Here is a 14,631-nt window from a genome sequence, read left to right on the forward strand (position 1 = left end):
GTGAAGTGCGATGGAAAACGTGAACCATGTTACTACATTATTCATTGAAGGATGATGCTTTTAATATGAGCCACGACAATGAAATAAGGGGACTGATCTAAACCTTACTTCTTATTGCAGTGTTCCAATTTGTAATGTTAGCTAACCTTTACAATGACTCACCTTTAAATGTAAATTTGGTACTTAAAAATTTGTCTTCGTTCTTTTTTATCACATTTCCCTCACAATCTACCACAGCATACATTTGAAACACAACTGCACATTTGTGACCAATCTCTTGTAGTTACAAAGGCAGTGCCAATTTTCAGTATGAATTATGTACTACGTAATTAATATCCAGTGTCAGGTTCAAGCATAAAATTCTGAACAACTGTTTCACTGATATACTTTAGCACACCACCAGTGAAGAATTAATGTCAAAGAAAAAGATGAAAAAATGTATGCCACACAAGACAACATTAAAGTGATAACTTTAACATGTAATTAAGCTACTGAAGAAAGTGAAAATCTCACCTGCTGCTACCTCCTCTGCCTGCACCTCTTGTGGCTCCTGGAAAAAAATTAAAAAAATTGAATAATTTTCATCAATTCATTTAAGTGTGAATCAAACACCTCGAAATGTGGCAGTGGTATGTCATCTCACTGCACATGCTCATCTAAGTGTTAGTAAGTTGGTAAATTAAATATGATATTGGACCACACAACAGAAAATGGTGTAGAACTGTTAAAAGAACTAGTAAATTAAATCCAGCCAGTTTTTTGCTATCCTGAAGGGTGCGAAGACTCTGTGTGTGTGCAACTGTTTATAATGAATGTTGTTTGCCATCATACACTCCTGGAAATTGAAATAAGAACACCGTGAATTCATTGTCCCAGGAAGGGGAAACTTTATTGACACATTCCTGGGGTCAGATACATCACATGATCACACTGACAGAACCACAGGCACATAGACACAGGCAACAGAGCATGTACAATGTCGGCACTAGTACAGTGTATATCCACCTTTCGCAGCAATGCAGGCTGCTATTCTCCCATGGAGACGATCGTAGAGATGCTGGATATAGTCCTGTGGAATGGCTTGCCATGCCATTTCCACCTGGCGCCTCAGTTGGACCAGCGTTCATGCTGGACGTGCAGACCGCGTGAGACGACGCTTCATCCAGTCCCAAACATGCTTAATGGGGGACAGATCTGGAGATCTTGCTGGCCAGGGTAGTTGACTTACACCTTCTAGAGCACGTTGGGTGGCACGGGATACATGCGGACGTGCATTGTCCTGTTGGAACAGCAAGTTCCCTTGCCGGTCTAGGAATGGTAGAACGATGGGTTCGACGACGGTTTGGATGTACCGTGCACTACTCAGTGTCCCCTCGACGATCACCAGTGGTGTACGGCCAGTGTAGGAGATCGCTCCCCACACCATGATGCCGGGTGTTGGCCCTGTGTGCCTCGGTTGTATGCAGTCCTGATTGTGGCGCTCACCTGCACGGCGCCAAACATGCATACGACCATCATTGGCACCAAGGCAGAAGCGACTCTCATCGCTGAAGACGACACGTCTCCATTCGTCCCTCCATTCACGCCTGTCGCGACACCACTGGAGGCGGGCTGCACGATGTTGGGGCGTGAGCGGAAGACGGCCTAACGGTGTGCGGGACCGTAGTCCAGCTTCATGGAGACAGTTGCAAATTGTCCTCGCCGATACCCCAGGAGCAACAGTGTCCCTAATTTGCTGGGAAGTGGCGGTGCGGTCCCCTACGGCACTGCGTAGGATCCTACGGTCTTGGCGTGCATCCGTGCATCGCTGCGGTCCGGTCCCAGGTCGACGGGCACGTGCACCTTCCGCCGACCACTGTCGACAACATCGATGTACTGTGGAGACATCACGCCCCACGTGTTGAGCAATTAGGCGGTACGTCCACCCGGCCTCCCGCATGCCCACATACGCCCTCGCTCAAAGTCGGTCAACTGCACATACGGTTCATGTCCACGCTGTCGCAGCATGCTACCAGTGTTAAAGACTGCGATGGAGCTCCGTACGCCACGGCAAACTGGCTGACACTGACGGCGGCGGTGCACAAATGCTGCGCAGCTAGCGCCATTCGACGGCCACCACCGCGGTTCCAGGTGTGTCCGCTGTGCCGTGCGCGTGAGCATTGCTTGTACAGCCCTCTCGCAGTGTCCGGAGCAAGTATGGTGGGTCTGACACACCGGTGTCAATGTGTTCTTTTTTCCATTTCCAGGAGTGTAGAATGATGGAGCGCACATCTCTGCATGTGAGTTGAGCCACAACATGTTTCAGTCAATCGAGTGACTGTGACATGGCATGGTAAAGATGAAGAGAAAGAATGGAACATTGTTGGCAGTAACGATTACATTTCTAACTGGGAAAATTATGTTTCTCGAAGGGTGCCACGGAGCATAAAATCTCTAGTCATCCTTAGTAAACTGTCATTTGGGTTTGCATTTAGGTGGGGTTGAGACAGAAAATGGATAGCAAATGGATGTAGACTGTCCAGTGACTGAGGGATGTAAACAGTGCAAATGGTTAAGTCCAGGAGAGGAAGTAAAAGGCAGACAGGAATAGCTTGAAGGTGGGTTGTCAGGAAGACTATGAACATCATCCTCAATGAGCAGCACAACTCCACTGCATGATGTGGAATCTGTCAATGGGTGATGGTGTGAGGTTGGGGGCATGTCAAAGCAAACTGGAAATAAATGAGAGAGTTCAAAGCAGGTCGTGAGCATGCAATTTTGTTTCCTGAAAGCAGAAAACAGGTAGAGGCTGTGATTCCAAGAGCAGCAATAAATCCTCTTTGTTGGATCAAAGGCCACAAACATTCCACTGGAAGAGTGCAACAATTAGGAAATGGGAAAAGGGAAATAATGGAGGGGTGTCGCCTCAGTGGATATTGAGTGGCAGCTCACTGCTACAGGGCAAAGAGGCTGGAGATTCCGCCTCTAGGAGATCTACAGAGGTGTCAGCATTACCATTCTGTCCGTCCTTGGAATCCAGAGCAGAAAAATGGCTGGAGGTGCATACCGGCATCAAGGAGGTCAGCCAGCAATGGATATCATGTGCCGACACCATCAGGGAGGACCCCCGAGCTGATAAAGAAGCAGATCATTTGCCTTTCTTTGATTTCTTGGAGCTTTTCTGGTTGGCAGAGGAAGACTCTTGTACATCTACATCTACATCCAAACTCCGCAAGCCACCTGACAGTGTGTGGCGGAGGGTACCTTGAGTACCTCTATCGGTTCTCCCTTCTATTCCAGTCTCGTATTGTTAGTGGAAAGAAGGATTGTCGGTATGCCTCTGTGTGGGCTCTCACCTCTCTGATTTTATCCTCATGGTCTCTTTGCAAGATATACGTAGGAGGGAGCAATATACTGCTTGACTCCTTGGTGAAGGTATGTTCTTGAAACTTCAACAAAAGCCCATACCACGCTACTGAGCATCTCTCCTGCAGATTCTTCCACTGGAGTTCATCTATCATGTTCGTAACACTTTCACGTTTACTAAATGATCCTGTAACAAAGCGCACTGCTCTCCGTTGGATCTTTTCTATCTCTTTTATCAACCCTATCTGGTATGGATCCCACACTGCTGGGCAGTATTCAAGCAGTGGGTGAACAAGCATACTGTAACCTATTTCCTTTGTTTCCGGATTGCATTTCCTTAGGATTCTTCCAGTGAATCTCAGTCTGGCATCTGCTTTACCGACGATCATCTTTATATGATCATTCCATTTTAAATCAGTCCTTATGTGTACTCCCAGATAATTTATGGAATTAACTGCTTCCAGTTGCTGATCTGGTATATAGCACCTAAGTGATACAGGATCTTTCTTTCTATGTATTCGCAGCACTATACACTTGTCTACATTGAGATTCAATTGCCATTCTTTGCACCATGCATCAATTCGTTGTAGATCCTCCTGCATTTCAGTACAATTTTCCATTGTTAAAACCTCTCGATATACCACAGTATCATCCGCAAAAAGCCTCAGTGAATCTGATGTCATCCACAAGTTCATTTATGTATATTGTGAATAGCAATGGTCCTACGACACTTGCCTTCCGCACACCTGAAATCACTCTTACTTCGGAAGACTTCTCTCCATTGAGAATGACATGCTGTGTTCTGTTATTTAGGAACTCTTCAATCCAACCACACAATTGATCTGATAGTCCATATGCTCTTACTTTTTTTCATTAAACGACTGTGGGGAACTGTATCTAACACCTTGCGGAAGTCAAGAAACATGGCATCTACCTGGGAACCCGTGTCTATGGCCCTCTGAGTCTCGTGGATGAATAGCACGAGCTGGGTTTCACACGATTGCCTTTTTTGAAACCCATGCTGATTCCTACAGAGTAGTTTCTAGACTCCAGAAAAGTCATTATACTCGAACATAATACGTGTTCCAAAATTGTACAACTGATCGACGTAAGAGATATAGGTCTATAGTTCTGCACATCTGTTCGACCTCCCTTCTTGAAAACAGGGATGACCTGTGCCCTTTCCCAATCCTTTGGAATGCTACGCTCTTCTAGAGACCTACGGTACACCGCTGCAAGTAGGGGAGCAAGTTCCTTCGCGTACTCTGTGTAAAATCGAAAAGGTATTCCATCAGGTCCAGTGGCCTTTCCACTTTTGAGCTATTTTAATTGTTTCTCTATCCCTCTGTCATCTATTTCGATATCTACCATTTTGTCACCTGTGCGACAATGTAGATAAGGAACTACAGTGCAGTCTTCCTCTGTGAAACAGCTTTAGAAAAAGGCATTTAGTATTTTGGGATTTAATCTGTCATCCTCTGTTTCAGTACCATTTTGGTCACAGAGTGTCTGGACATTTTGTTTTGATCCACCTACCGCTTTCACATAAGACCAAAATTTCTTATGATTTTCTGCCAAGTTAGTACATAGAACTTTACTTTTGAATTCATTGAAGGCCTCTCGCATGGTCCTCCTCACGTTACATTTCGCTTCGCGTAATTTTTGTTTTTCTGCAAGGTATTGGTTATCTTTACGTTTGCTGTGAAGTTCCCTTTGCTTCCACAGCACTTATCTAACATGGTTGTTGTACCATGGTGACTCTTTTCAATCTCTTGTGATGTTGCTTGGCACATAGCCATCTAACGTATATTGTACAATGGTTTTGAACTTTGTCCACTGATCCTCAACGCTATCAGTACTTAAATGAAAACTTTTGTGTTGAGCCATCAGGTACTCTGAAATCTGCATTTTGTCACTTTTGTTAAACAGATAAATCTTCTTACCTTTTTTAATATTTCTATTTACAGCTGAAATCATTGATGCAGTAACCGCTTTATGATCGCTGATTCCCTGTTCTGCGTTAACTGTTTCAAATAGTTCGTATCTGTTAGTCACCAGAAGGTGTAGTATGTTATTGCCACGAGTTCGTTCTTTGTTTAGCTGCCCAAGGCAGTTTTCAGATACAGGACTTAAAAAATTTCACTGGATTCTTTGTCCCTGCCACCCGTTATGAACGTTTGAGTCTCCCAGTCTATATCTGGCAAATTAAAATCTCCACCCAGAACTATAACATGGTGGGGAAATCTACTCGAAATATTTTCTAAATTATCCTTCAGGTGCTCAGCCACAACAGCTGCTGAGCCAGGGGGGCTATAGAGGCATCCAATTACCATGTCTGAACCTGCTTTAACTGTGAACTTCACCCATATTATTTCACATTTCGGATCTCCGTTAATTTTTTCGATACTATTGCACTTCTTATCACTATAAACACGCCTCCCCCATCACTCTCCAGCCTGTCTCTGTGGTATACATTCCAATCTGAGTTTAGAATTTCATTACTGTTTACATCTGGTTTCAGCCAACATTCTGTCCCTAGTACTATGTGGGCATTGTGACCATTTATTAATGAGAGCAGTTCTACGACTGTTCTATAGATGCTCCTGCAGTTTACTATTAGCACATTAATGTAGTTATTCCCTGTTGCATTTTACCTACTCCTACCTTGCCGCATCTCAGTAGGCATCTTCTCGGGCCTAGAGAGGGAATTGTCTAACCTAAAAAACCGACATGAGCACTCCACACATACTCCACTACACTTGTAGCCGCTTCCTGCATGCAGTTCACACCTGACCTATTCAGAGGGACCCTACATTTCTCCACCCGATAGCGGAGGTCAAGAAATTTGCACCCGCAGATCTCCACAGAATCGTCTGAGCCTCTGGTTTAAGCCTTCTATTTGGCTCCAAACCAGAGGACCGCGATCAGTTCTGGGAACAATACTACAAATAGTTAGCTCAGATTCCACCCCACGAGCGAGGCTTTCGGCCTTCACCAATTCTGCCAACCGCCTGTACAAATTGAGGATGACCTCTGAACCCAGACGGCAGGAGTCATTGGTGCCGACATGAGCAACTATTTGCAGTCGGGTGCACCCAGTGCTCTCTATCGCTGCAGGCAGGGCCTCCTCCACATCTCGGATGAGACCCCTCGGCAAGCAGACAGAGTGAACACTGGCCTTCTTCCCCGACCTTTCCACTATTTCCGTAAGGGGCTCCATCACACACCTAATGTTGGAGCTCCCAATAACTAATAAACCGCTCCCCCATGTGCCAGCTTGGGCCTTGCTGAAGAAGCGGCCACAAGTCGACTCTCAGGCGGAGCGGGTGATGCCACATGGCCAGCCTCCACATTGACCCTCCGCCATATCCGCCGCGAACGCTGCTGAACCCGCCACTTCCCTTGGGAAGAGCATGGGCCAACCCCGACCGGTACCTGCAAGGTTTGATGGCTGGAGGAACATGGAAAGTTTTCATGGGAGTGTTCGTTCTATCCTTCCTGGCCTGTCAGTTGTGTAGCAGGTGACTTTGCGGCTTGTTTGCACAGCTGGAGAGGAGGAGGAGGAGACGGGGCTGCTATTATGACACTGGGTGATTTTACAACCACAGTGCTGTATTTCTCATCACATGTCTCAATGTCAATGTCCTTCATGAACTGACATATAGCGAGAACAGTACTGGAACTGCCTGATGGTGGAACACAGGGTTACTATCAAGCGGACAATTTGCAAGTGACCTGGTAAGGCATCTTTATCCTTGACCCAGATTTCATGGCTGCCCAATCATCATCAAGGTACATGAGAGAGGAGGTGGCATGGTCACCATTACAACTTTTGCAGCAGGGAGGAGGAGGCAGCCAGGATACACAGTTGGCTGGGTGTCACCAGGAATTTCGAGTGTGGTCATAATGATGACACTGGTAGCAGTGCATTGTGTTCAGAATGTGTTGTCTTACTGATCTTTGACTGAAGCATCACTGTATCAAAAGTGAAAAAAAGAAGCCAAGACTGGCCCTCTCCAACAGTGTAGCCAGGGAAGGAAAAGTTGCTGTGTAATATGAAGTAGCATTCAATGATTGTTTACCATTCACAGAAACGGCATTGGAGATCGGCCAGAATTTTGCAGCTCAATACGCTTCATGTGTCAAGCATCCCCCCAATACCAGCCACTCTGACCAGGGGCTCCCCTCCAGGGTGCCATCCAGACACAGCAAGGGCCGTCTGGCACTGCAGCCATTGCTGCGAGTTCTGATGCTCCAAGAAAGCAAGCAAACACTATTAGCCATACATGTGGAGGGAACAACTGAGTAATCAGGAGTGTGATCCCTGTGTTGTCATGGGGCTCAGCCATACGGATTCGTAACAGCCCCATCACTCTGGTGACTTAGCGGGGTGGAAGGGGGCTACAGGTGGGAAGGGCGCTGGAACAAAGGGGGGGGGGGGGGGAGGAATCCACACCACAGATGCCAGGGAGGGAGTGGTTCCCCAAGTGGCTCACACTAAAATACAGGAAATATTGAAGTGGAGGTCAAACCTCAAGTGGGGATCTAACACCAAAACGGATGACTGAACAGGCAGAAGGAACAAAATTGGAAACAATACAGGAAAGCAGGTGGCTAGCCATGTCGATTTGAATCAGAACGCTGAGAAAGGGGAAGGAGGGGGCAACGGAGAATGAGCAAGGATGAGGAGGGAGAGCAGGGTGACAAATGCAGCCAGTAAAGAAGAACTGGATGCAATGCCACATGTACACCACGTGTGAAGTCACTAAACAACTGTGAGACCCCAGTGACGGATCTGACTTGAGTGCATCAGAATGTACCACCAAGTTGCCCATCATTAAACTGCCAACATTCAAAAGTAGTGTAATGCAGTTCAGGCATTTTTGTGGTAAATAATGAGGATTTATAGGACACTGCTTAATAACCATTTGCTTAGTTCAGTACTATGCGCTGCTCACAATATAATCGCCCATCTTCCGGTGACTAGCACTAATTTTAATGCAGCTTCTGATAATGTTTGCAACACATACAATAACCCTAGATTGATTTTGTTATCACATCTGAAAACGCTGTTGGTGCTCCCTTTCGTGACTGGGTAAGGTGCAAATGAATTTCATGGACTACTTCAAGCAATGTTCCTGTGCTGATGACATTACTAGCAAATGTATCCTTGCAAGACATAACTATACCTCATCTCTTTGTAAAAAATGTTGACCAGTATTCTAACATTAGCAGAGAGATATTATTTTCTCTAAAACCAATGCAATTCTGAAATCATGAAGGCTACAGACCAACATGACACAGCACATGTGGGAACAAACAGCAGACCACCTGCAACGCCAAGCACATAGGTCATTTGAGATGAAGCTAGTCCCTGCTAGTACTGCATTTGTCATGTGCCGCTTGCCTCATACTTTGCAGAAGTGCAGAAAATTCAGGCAAGCCACGTGTAGTGAACACAAACCTAATGTGATGCCCAACATATTGTTTGCGCAATTGCCTGAAGGTTGTTCATAGGGATTCTAGTTGCACATCTGTATGCTGTCATGCTTGTCAAAAATGACAGCACACTAAATGAAACACACAAAATGGAACAAGGTATGACTGTTCTAGTAACATAAAACACAAACACAAACAAACACAATGGTATACATCAATCAAGTAGATTGAGTTATTGCTCACTTAAGTCATCCCTGGCAAACAAGTGCTGCTTACAACAGTGACAATATGGTTAAAAGATAGCAGTGGCACATGAAAAACTTATGCTCTCCCAGTTTCTGACTCGCAGGGACGATTTATATCTCAACCATGTGCACAGTAGAGCACCCATTCAAGGAACAGATGGAAACATACCAGAAACAAAACAGTGCATCTCTGTTCAAATCAACTCCTGTAGAAATGTCTTCATCTTACCTTCTGTCTGTTTAATGTTGCTGAAGATAACCCACATTTTGTCTCGATCCCAATATGTTGGATTTGATGAGTATAAAACTTGTCGATCCAGAATTTTGGTCACCTTTGCAAGATCAACATGATGTTGGGAGCAGAAGTTTGTCTGTACATTCAGAAGGCAAGGACTCTCTCCACAGGATCTGATCATCATGCAGTTCAAGAGACAGAACTGTATTGGGTTATGTATGTCAAAGCTGTATCAAATGGGAGAATACAAAATTTTGTCAAGGTAGCCATTCATGTTGTGCTCTGTGAAAACTTACACTGACTATCTTGAAAAAATTGTGGAGCACAGAAGGATCAAATCATGTCTGAGCGTCAGTATCTCTAACGTCGGTTGCACAGCATTCCACTGGCATCACTAAATACTTAGGTTGCCGATATGGATTCAATTTTGTGTTACTAACTGAGATCTTTCATCAATGCACACCTGCAATTGTGCATTTATGCATGTGTGTCAGTTAAGTAGAGCCTGGAGAAAATTTGGCAGGAGGGTAAGTAGTGGGCAAGTTGTTGCTTTTGGGGGACTCTCTCTGTCTGATGCAGGTCCTGAGATGCCGCTGAAGGTTGAATCGGTGAGGGCAAACTGGGCCGGATCACATGAGGACTGATAGCCATCACCTGTGTGAAGACATACAGACATTGCTTGCAACCTGATTGGCAAGTTACTGGCTTACTCTACAAGCTTAAATCATGGCTCCTCGATGATCAAATGTGGGTGTTGTTGTTGTTGTGGTCTTCAGTCCTGAGACTGGTTTGATGCAGCTCTCCATGCCACTATCCTGTGCAAGCTCCTTCATCCCCCAGTACCTACTGCAACCTACATCCTTCTGAATCTGCTTCGTGTATTCATCTCTTGGTCTCCCTCTACGATTTTTACCCTCCACACTGCCCTCAAATGCTAAATTTGTGATCCCTTGATGCCTCAGAACATGTCCTACCAACTGATCCCTTCTTCTAGTCAAGTTGTACCACAAACTCTTCTTCTCCCCATTCTATTCAATACCACTTCATTAGTTATTTGATCTACCCATCTAATCTTCAGCATTCTTCTGTAGCACCACATTTCAAAAGCTTCTATTCTCTTTATGACTGAACTATTTATTGTTCATGTTTCACTTCCATACATGGCTATACTCCATACAAATACTTTCAGAGACGACTTCCTGACACTTAAATCTATACTCGATGTTAACAAATTTCTGTTCTTCAGAAACGCTTTCCTTGCCATTGCCAGTCTACATTTTATATCCTCTCTACTTCGACCATCATCAGTTATTTTGCTACCCAAATAGCATAACTCCTTTACTGCTTTAAGTGTCATTTCCTAACCTAATTCCCTGAGCATCACCTGACTTAATTCGACGACATTCCATTATCCTCGTTTTGGTTATTTGATGGTCATGTTATACCCTCCTTTTAAGACACTGTCCATTTCATTCAACTGCTCTTCCACGTTCTTTGCTGTCTGACACAATTACAATGTCATCGGTGAACCTCAAAAGTTTTATTTCTTCTTCATGCATTTTAATACCTACTCCAAACTTTTCTTTTGTTTCCTTTACTGCTTGCTCAATATACAGATCGAATAGCATCTGAGAGAGGCTATAACCATGTCTCACTCCCTTCGCCACCACTGCTTCCCTTTCATGTCCACCAACTCTCATAACTGCCATTGTTTTCTGTACAAATTGTAAATAGCCTTTCGCGCACTGTATTTTACCCCTGCCACCTTCATAATTTGAAAGAGTGTTCCAGTAAACATTGTCAAAAGCTTCAAATGCTAGAAATGTAGGTTTGCCTTTCCTTAATCTAGTTTCTAAGAAAAGTCATAGGGTCAGTATTTCCTCACATGTTCGAACATTTCTAAGGAATCCAAACTGATCTTCCCCGAGGTCAGCTTCTACGTTTTTCCATTCATCTGTAAAGAATTCATGTTAGTATTTTGCATCCGTGACTTATTAAACTGATTGTTTGGTAATTTTCACATCTGTCAGCACCTGCTTTCTTTGGGATTGGAATTATTATATTCTTCTTGATGTCTGAGGGTATTTTGCTTGTCTCGTGCATCTTGCTCACCAGATGGTAGAGTTTTGTCAGGACTGGCTCTCCCAAGGCTGTCAGTAGTTCTAATGGAATGTTGTCTACTCCCAGGGCCTTGTTTCGACTAAGGTCTTTCAGTCCTCTGTCAAACTCTTCACGCAGTATCGTATCTTCCATTTCATCTTCATCTGCATCCTCTATCATTTCCATAATATTGGTCCTCAAGTACGTCGCCCTAGTATAGACCCTCGATATACTCCTTCCAGCTTTCCGCTTTCACTTCTTTGCTTAGAACTGGGTTTCCATCTGAGCTCTTGATATTCATACAAGTGGTTCTCTTTTCTCCAAAGGTCTCTTTAATTTACCTGTAGGCAGTATCTATCTTATCCCTAGTGAGATAAGCCTCTATATCCTTACATTTGTCCTCTATGGATTGCCTGCTTAGACATTTTGCACTTCCAGTCAATCTCATTTTTGAGACCTTTGTATTCCTTTTTGCCTGCTTCATTTACTGCATTTTCATATTTTTACCTTTCATCAATTAAATTCAATACTTCTTCTGTCACCCAAGGATTTCTACTAGCCCTCGTCTTTTTACCTACTTGATCCTCTGCTGCCTTCACTACTTCATGTCTCAAAGCTAACCATTCTTCTTCTACTGTATTTCTTTCCCCCATTCCTGTCAGTTGTTCCGTTATATTCTCCCTGAAACTCTGTACAGCATCTTGTTCTCTTAGTTTATCCAGGTCCCACCTCCTTAAATTCCCACCTTTTTGCATTTTCTTCAGTTTTAATCTACAGTTCATAACCAATAGATTGTGGTCAGAATCCACATCTGCCCCTGGAAATGTCTTACAATTTAAGATCTGGTTCCTAAATCTCTGTCTTACCATTATATAATCTATCTGATACCTTCTAGTATCTCCAGGATTCTTCCAAGTATACCACCTTCTTTTATGATTCTTGAACCAAGTGATAGCTATAATTAAGTTATGCTCTGTGCAAAATTCTACCAGGCGGCTTCCTCTTGCATTTCTTACCCCCAATCCATATTCACCTATTATATTTCCTTCTCTCCCTTTTCCTATTATCAAATTCCAGTCACCCATCACTATCAAATTTTCGTCTCCCTTCACTACATGAATAATTTCTTTTATCTCATCATACATTTCATCAATTTCTTCATCATCTGCAGAGCTAGTTGGCTTACAAACGTTTACTACTGTAGTAGGCATGGACTGTGTTTATCTTGGCCACAATAATGCATTCACTATGCTGTTTGTAGTAGCTTAACCACACTCCCATCTTTTTATTCATTATTAAACCTACTCCTGCATTACCTATATTTCATTTTGTATTTATAACCCTGTATTAACCTGGCCAAAAGTCTTGTCCCTCCTGCCACTGAACTTCACTAATTCCCACTATATCTAAGTCTAACCTATCCATTTCCCTTTATAAATTTTCTAACCTACCTGCCCGATTAAGGGATCTGACATTCCATGCTCCGATCCATAGAACGCCAGTTTTCTTTCTCCTGATAACAATATCATCTTGAGTAGTCCCTGACCTGAGATAGAAATGGGGGACTATTTTACCTCTGGAATATTTTGCCCAAGAGGACGCCATCATCATTTAATCATACAGTAAAGCTGCATGCCCTCGGGAAAATTTACGGCTGTAATTTCCCCTTGCTTTCAGTCATGCGCAGTACCAGCACCAGCACCAGCACAGTAAGGCCATTTTGGTTAGTGTTACAAGGCCAGGTCAGTCAATCATCCAGACTGTTGCCCCTGCAACTACTGATAAGGCAGCTGCCCCTCTTCAGGAACCACACGTTTGACTGGCCTCTCAACAGATATCCCTCCGTTTTGGTTGCTCCTACGGTATGGCTATCTGTATTATTGAGGCACGCAAGCCTCCCCAGCAATGTCAAGGTCCATTACTCATGGGATGTGGGGGTAAGATGCAATAATACCCTGGCTGGAATCCTGCAAGGCACTGCTCCTTCGCAACTGAGTCAAGTTTCGAGTTGATATGTTATATTTTTTAGTTAGGTCATGTCTGTATTATCTGGAATTGCATCTGTAATATTAATGCACCTATGAGTGTTTCAGTGCACGACCATCCGTCAATGTTATTAATTGTAATTTGTGTTCCGGGTCATGCATCATGAAAGTGTAGGAGTATACTGTGTCGGAGGCAAAGCAATCTCGGTACATGTGTACGCTTCAGCTAATGTATCAACAAGTGCTGATATTTTTGCTTCTGAATAATACAAATTTTAAGGAGTATTAAATTGTATCTCTAGTCAGTTGTGCCATACGTTCACATTTTCTACTTTCTGGCCTTTATTGTATGAAGCTGTATTTGTGCAGATTACTGTTCCCATTGATGTGTGTCAGCAGAAAATGATGTGTTTCAGTGCCCTGGGCCCAGAGTAGAGGTATGTTTGCATTTTTCCATGGCGGCACTTCCATCATCACATGGCACTCATATAGACTGGCAGTCTGATGCCCCTGCCAGTCGCACCTTTGTGGGACGAGGGAAGTGACGTTGCTCATTTAACATGTGACATGGTGGAGTGTCACCTCTGGGCAGGAACCAGTAGTCTGCTTGTTTTGGTGAATTTATTGAGATCGGGAGATTAAGGCAGATTTTCCAAGCCTGAGGTTCCTCCTCATTATTCCCTTCACTGCTCGCTTAAACCTTTATCTCTTACTACTAAATCTCAACACATTAAGTTGGTTTGTTCGTTGGTTGCTTGGGGATGGAGACCAGACAGCATGGTCATCGGTCTCATCGGATTAGGGAAAATGGGGAAGGAAGTCGGCCGTGCCCTTTCAAAGGAACCATCCTGGCATTTGCCTGGAGTGATTTAGGGAAATCACGGAAAACCTAAATCAGGATGGCCGGATGCGGGATTGAAACGTCGTCCTCCCGAATGCGAGTCCAGTGTCTAACCACTGCGCCACCTTACTCGGTAAACAACACGCTAAGTTTAAACCATGCTAGTTAAAAGTATAAACTGTCGACCGTTACCCTGGTGCGTAGTCATTAATTAACTCCACTTGGGAAATTTGGCTGCTTGTTTCTTGTTGACTCTGATAGCGCTCTGCTGTAGCTCTCTGTTTGTTCTGAAATTTGGACAGTTGTATATTTATTAAAGGTCATTTTTAATGTTTGTTTGCAATGCATGGGTTACTGCTTAAGGGTTGTTCTTCCTTTTTGTAAAGTGTTAAACATTGCTAAGAGGCCTTCCAACAGCTACAATCAGTGGTGTGACTTGCG

At 44.0% G+C, this 14,631-nt stretch overlaps 1 protein-coding gene across 1 annotated transcript in view; it reads left to right on the forward strand.

Annotated features, from left to right (window-relative positions):
* LOC124605864 (uncharacterized PE-PGRS family protein PE_PGRS54-like) overlaps positions 1-2,288 on the forward strand; it is a 79,137-nt gene extending 76,849 nt beyond the window's left edge. Inside the window, exon 5 of the mRNA XM_047137810.1 lies at positions 2,247-2,288. Coding sequence (XP_046993766.1) covers positions 2,247-2,288 — 42 coding nt within the window. The remainder of the gene's footprint in view (positions 1-2,246) is intronic.
* Positions 2,289-14,631: the final 12,343 nt, after the last annotated feature.

This window comes from Schistocerca americana, chromosome 3 (assembly GCF_021461395.2).
Source record: "Schistocerca americana isolate TAMUIC-IGC-003095 chromosome 3, iqSchAmer2.1, whole genome shotgun sequence".
NCBI lineage: Eukaryota > Metazoa > Arthropoda > Insecta > Orthoptera > Acrididae > Schistocerca > Schistocerca americana.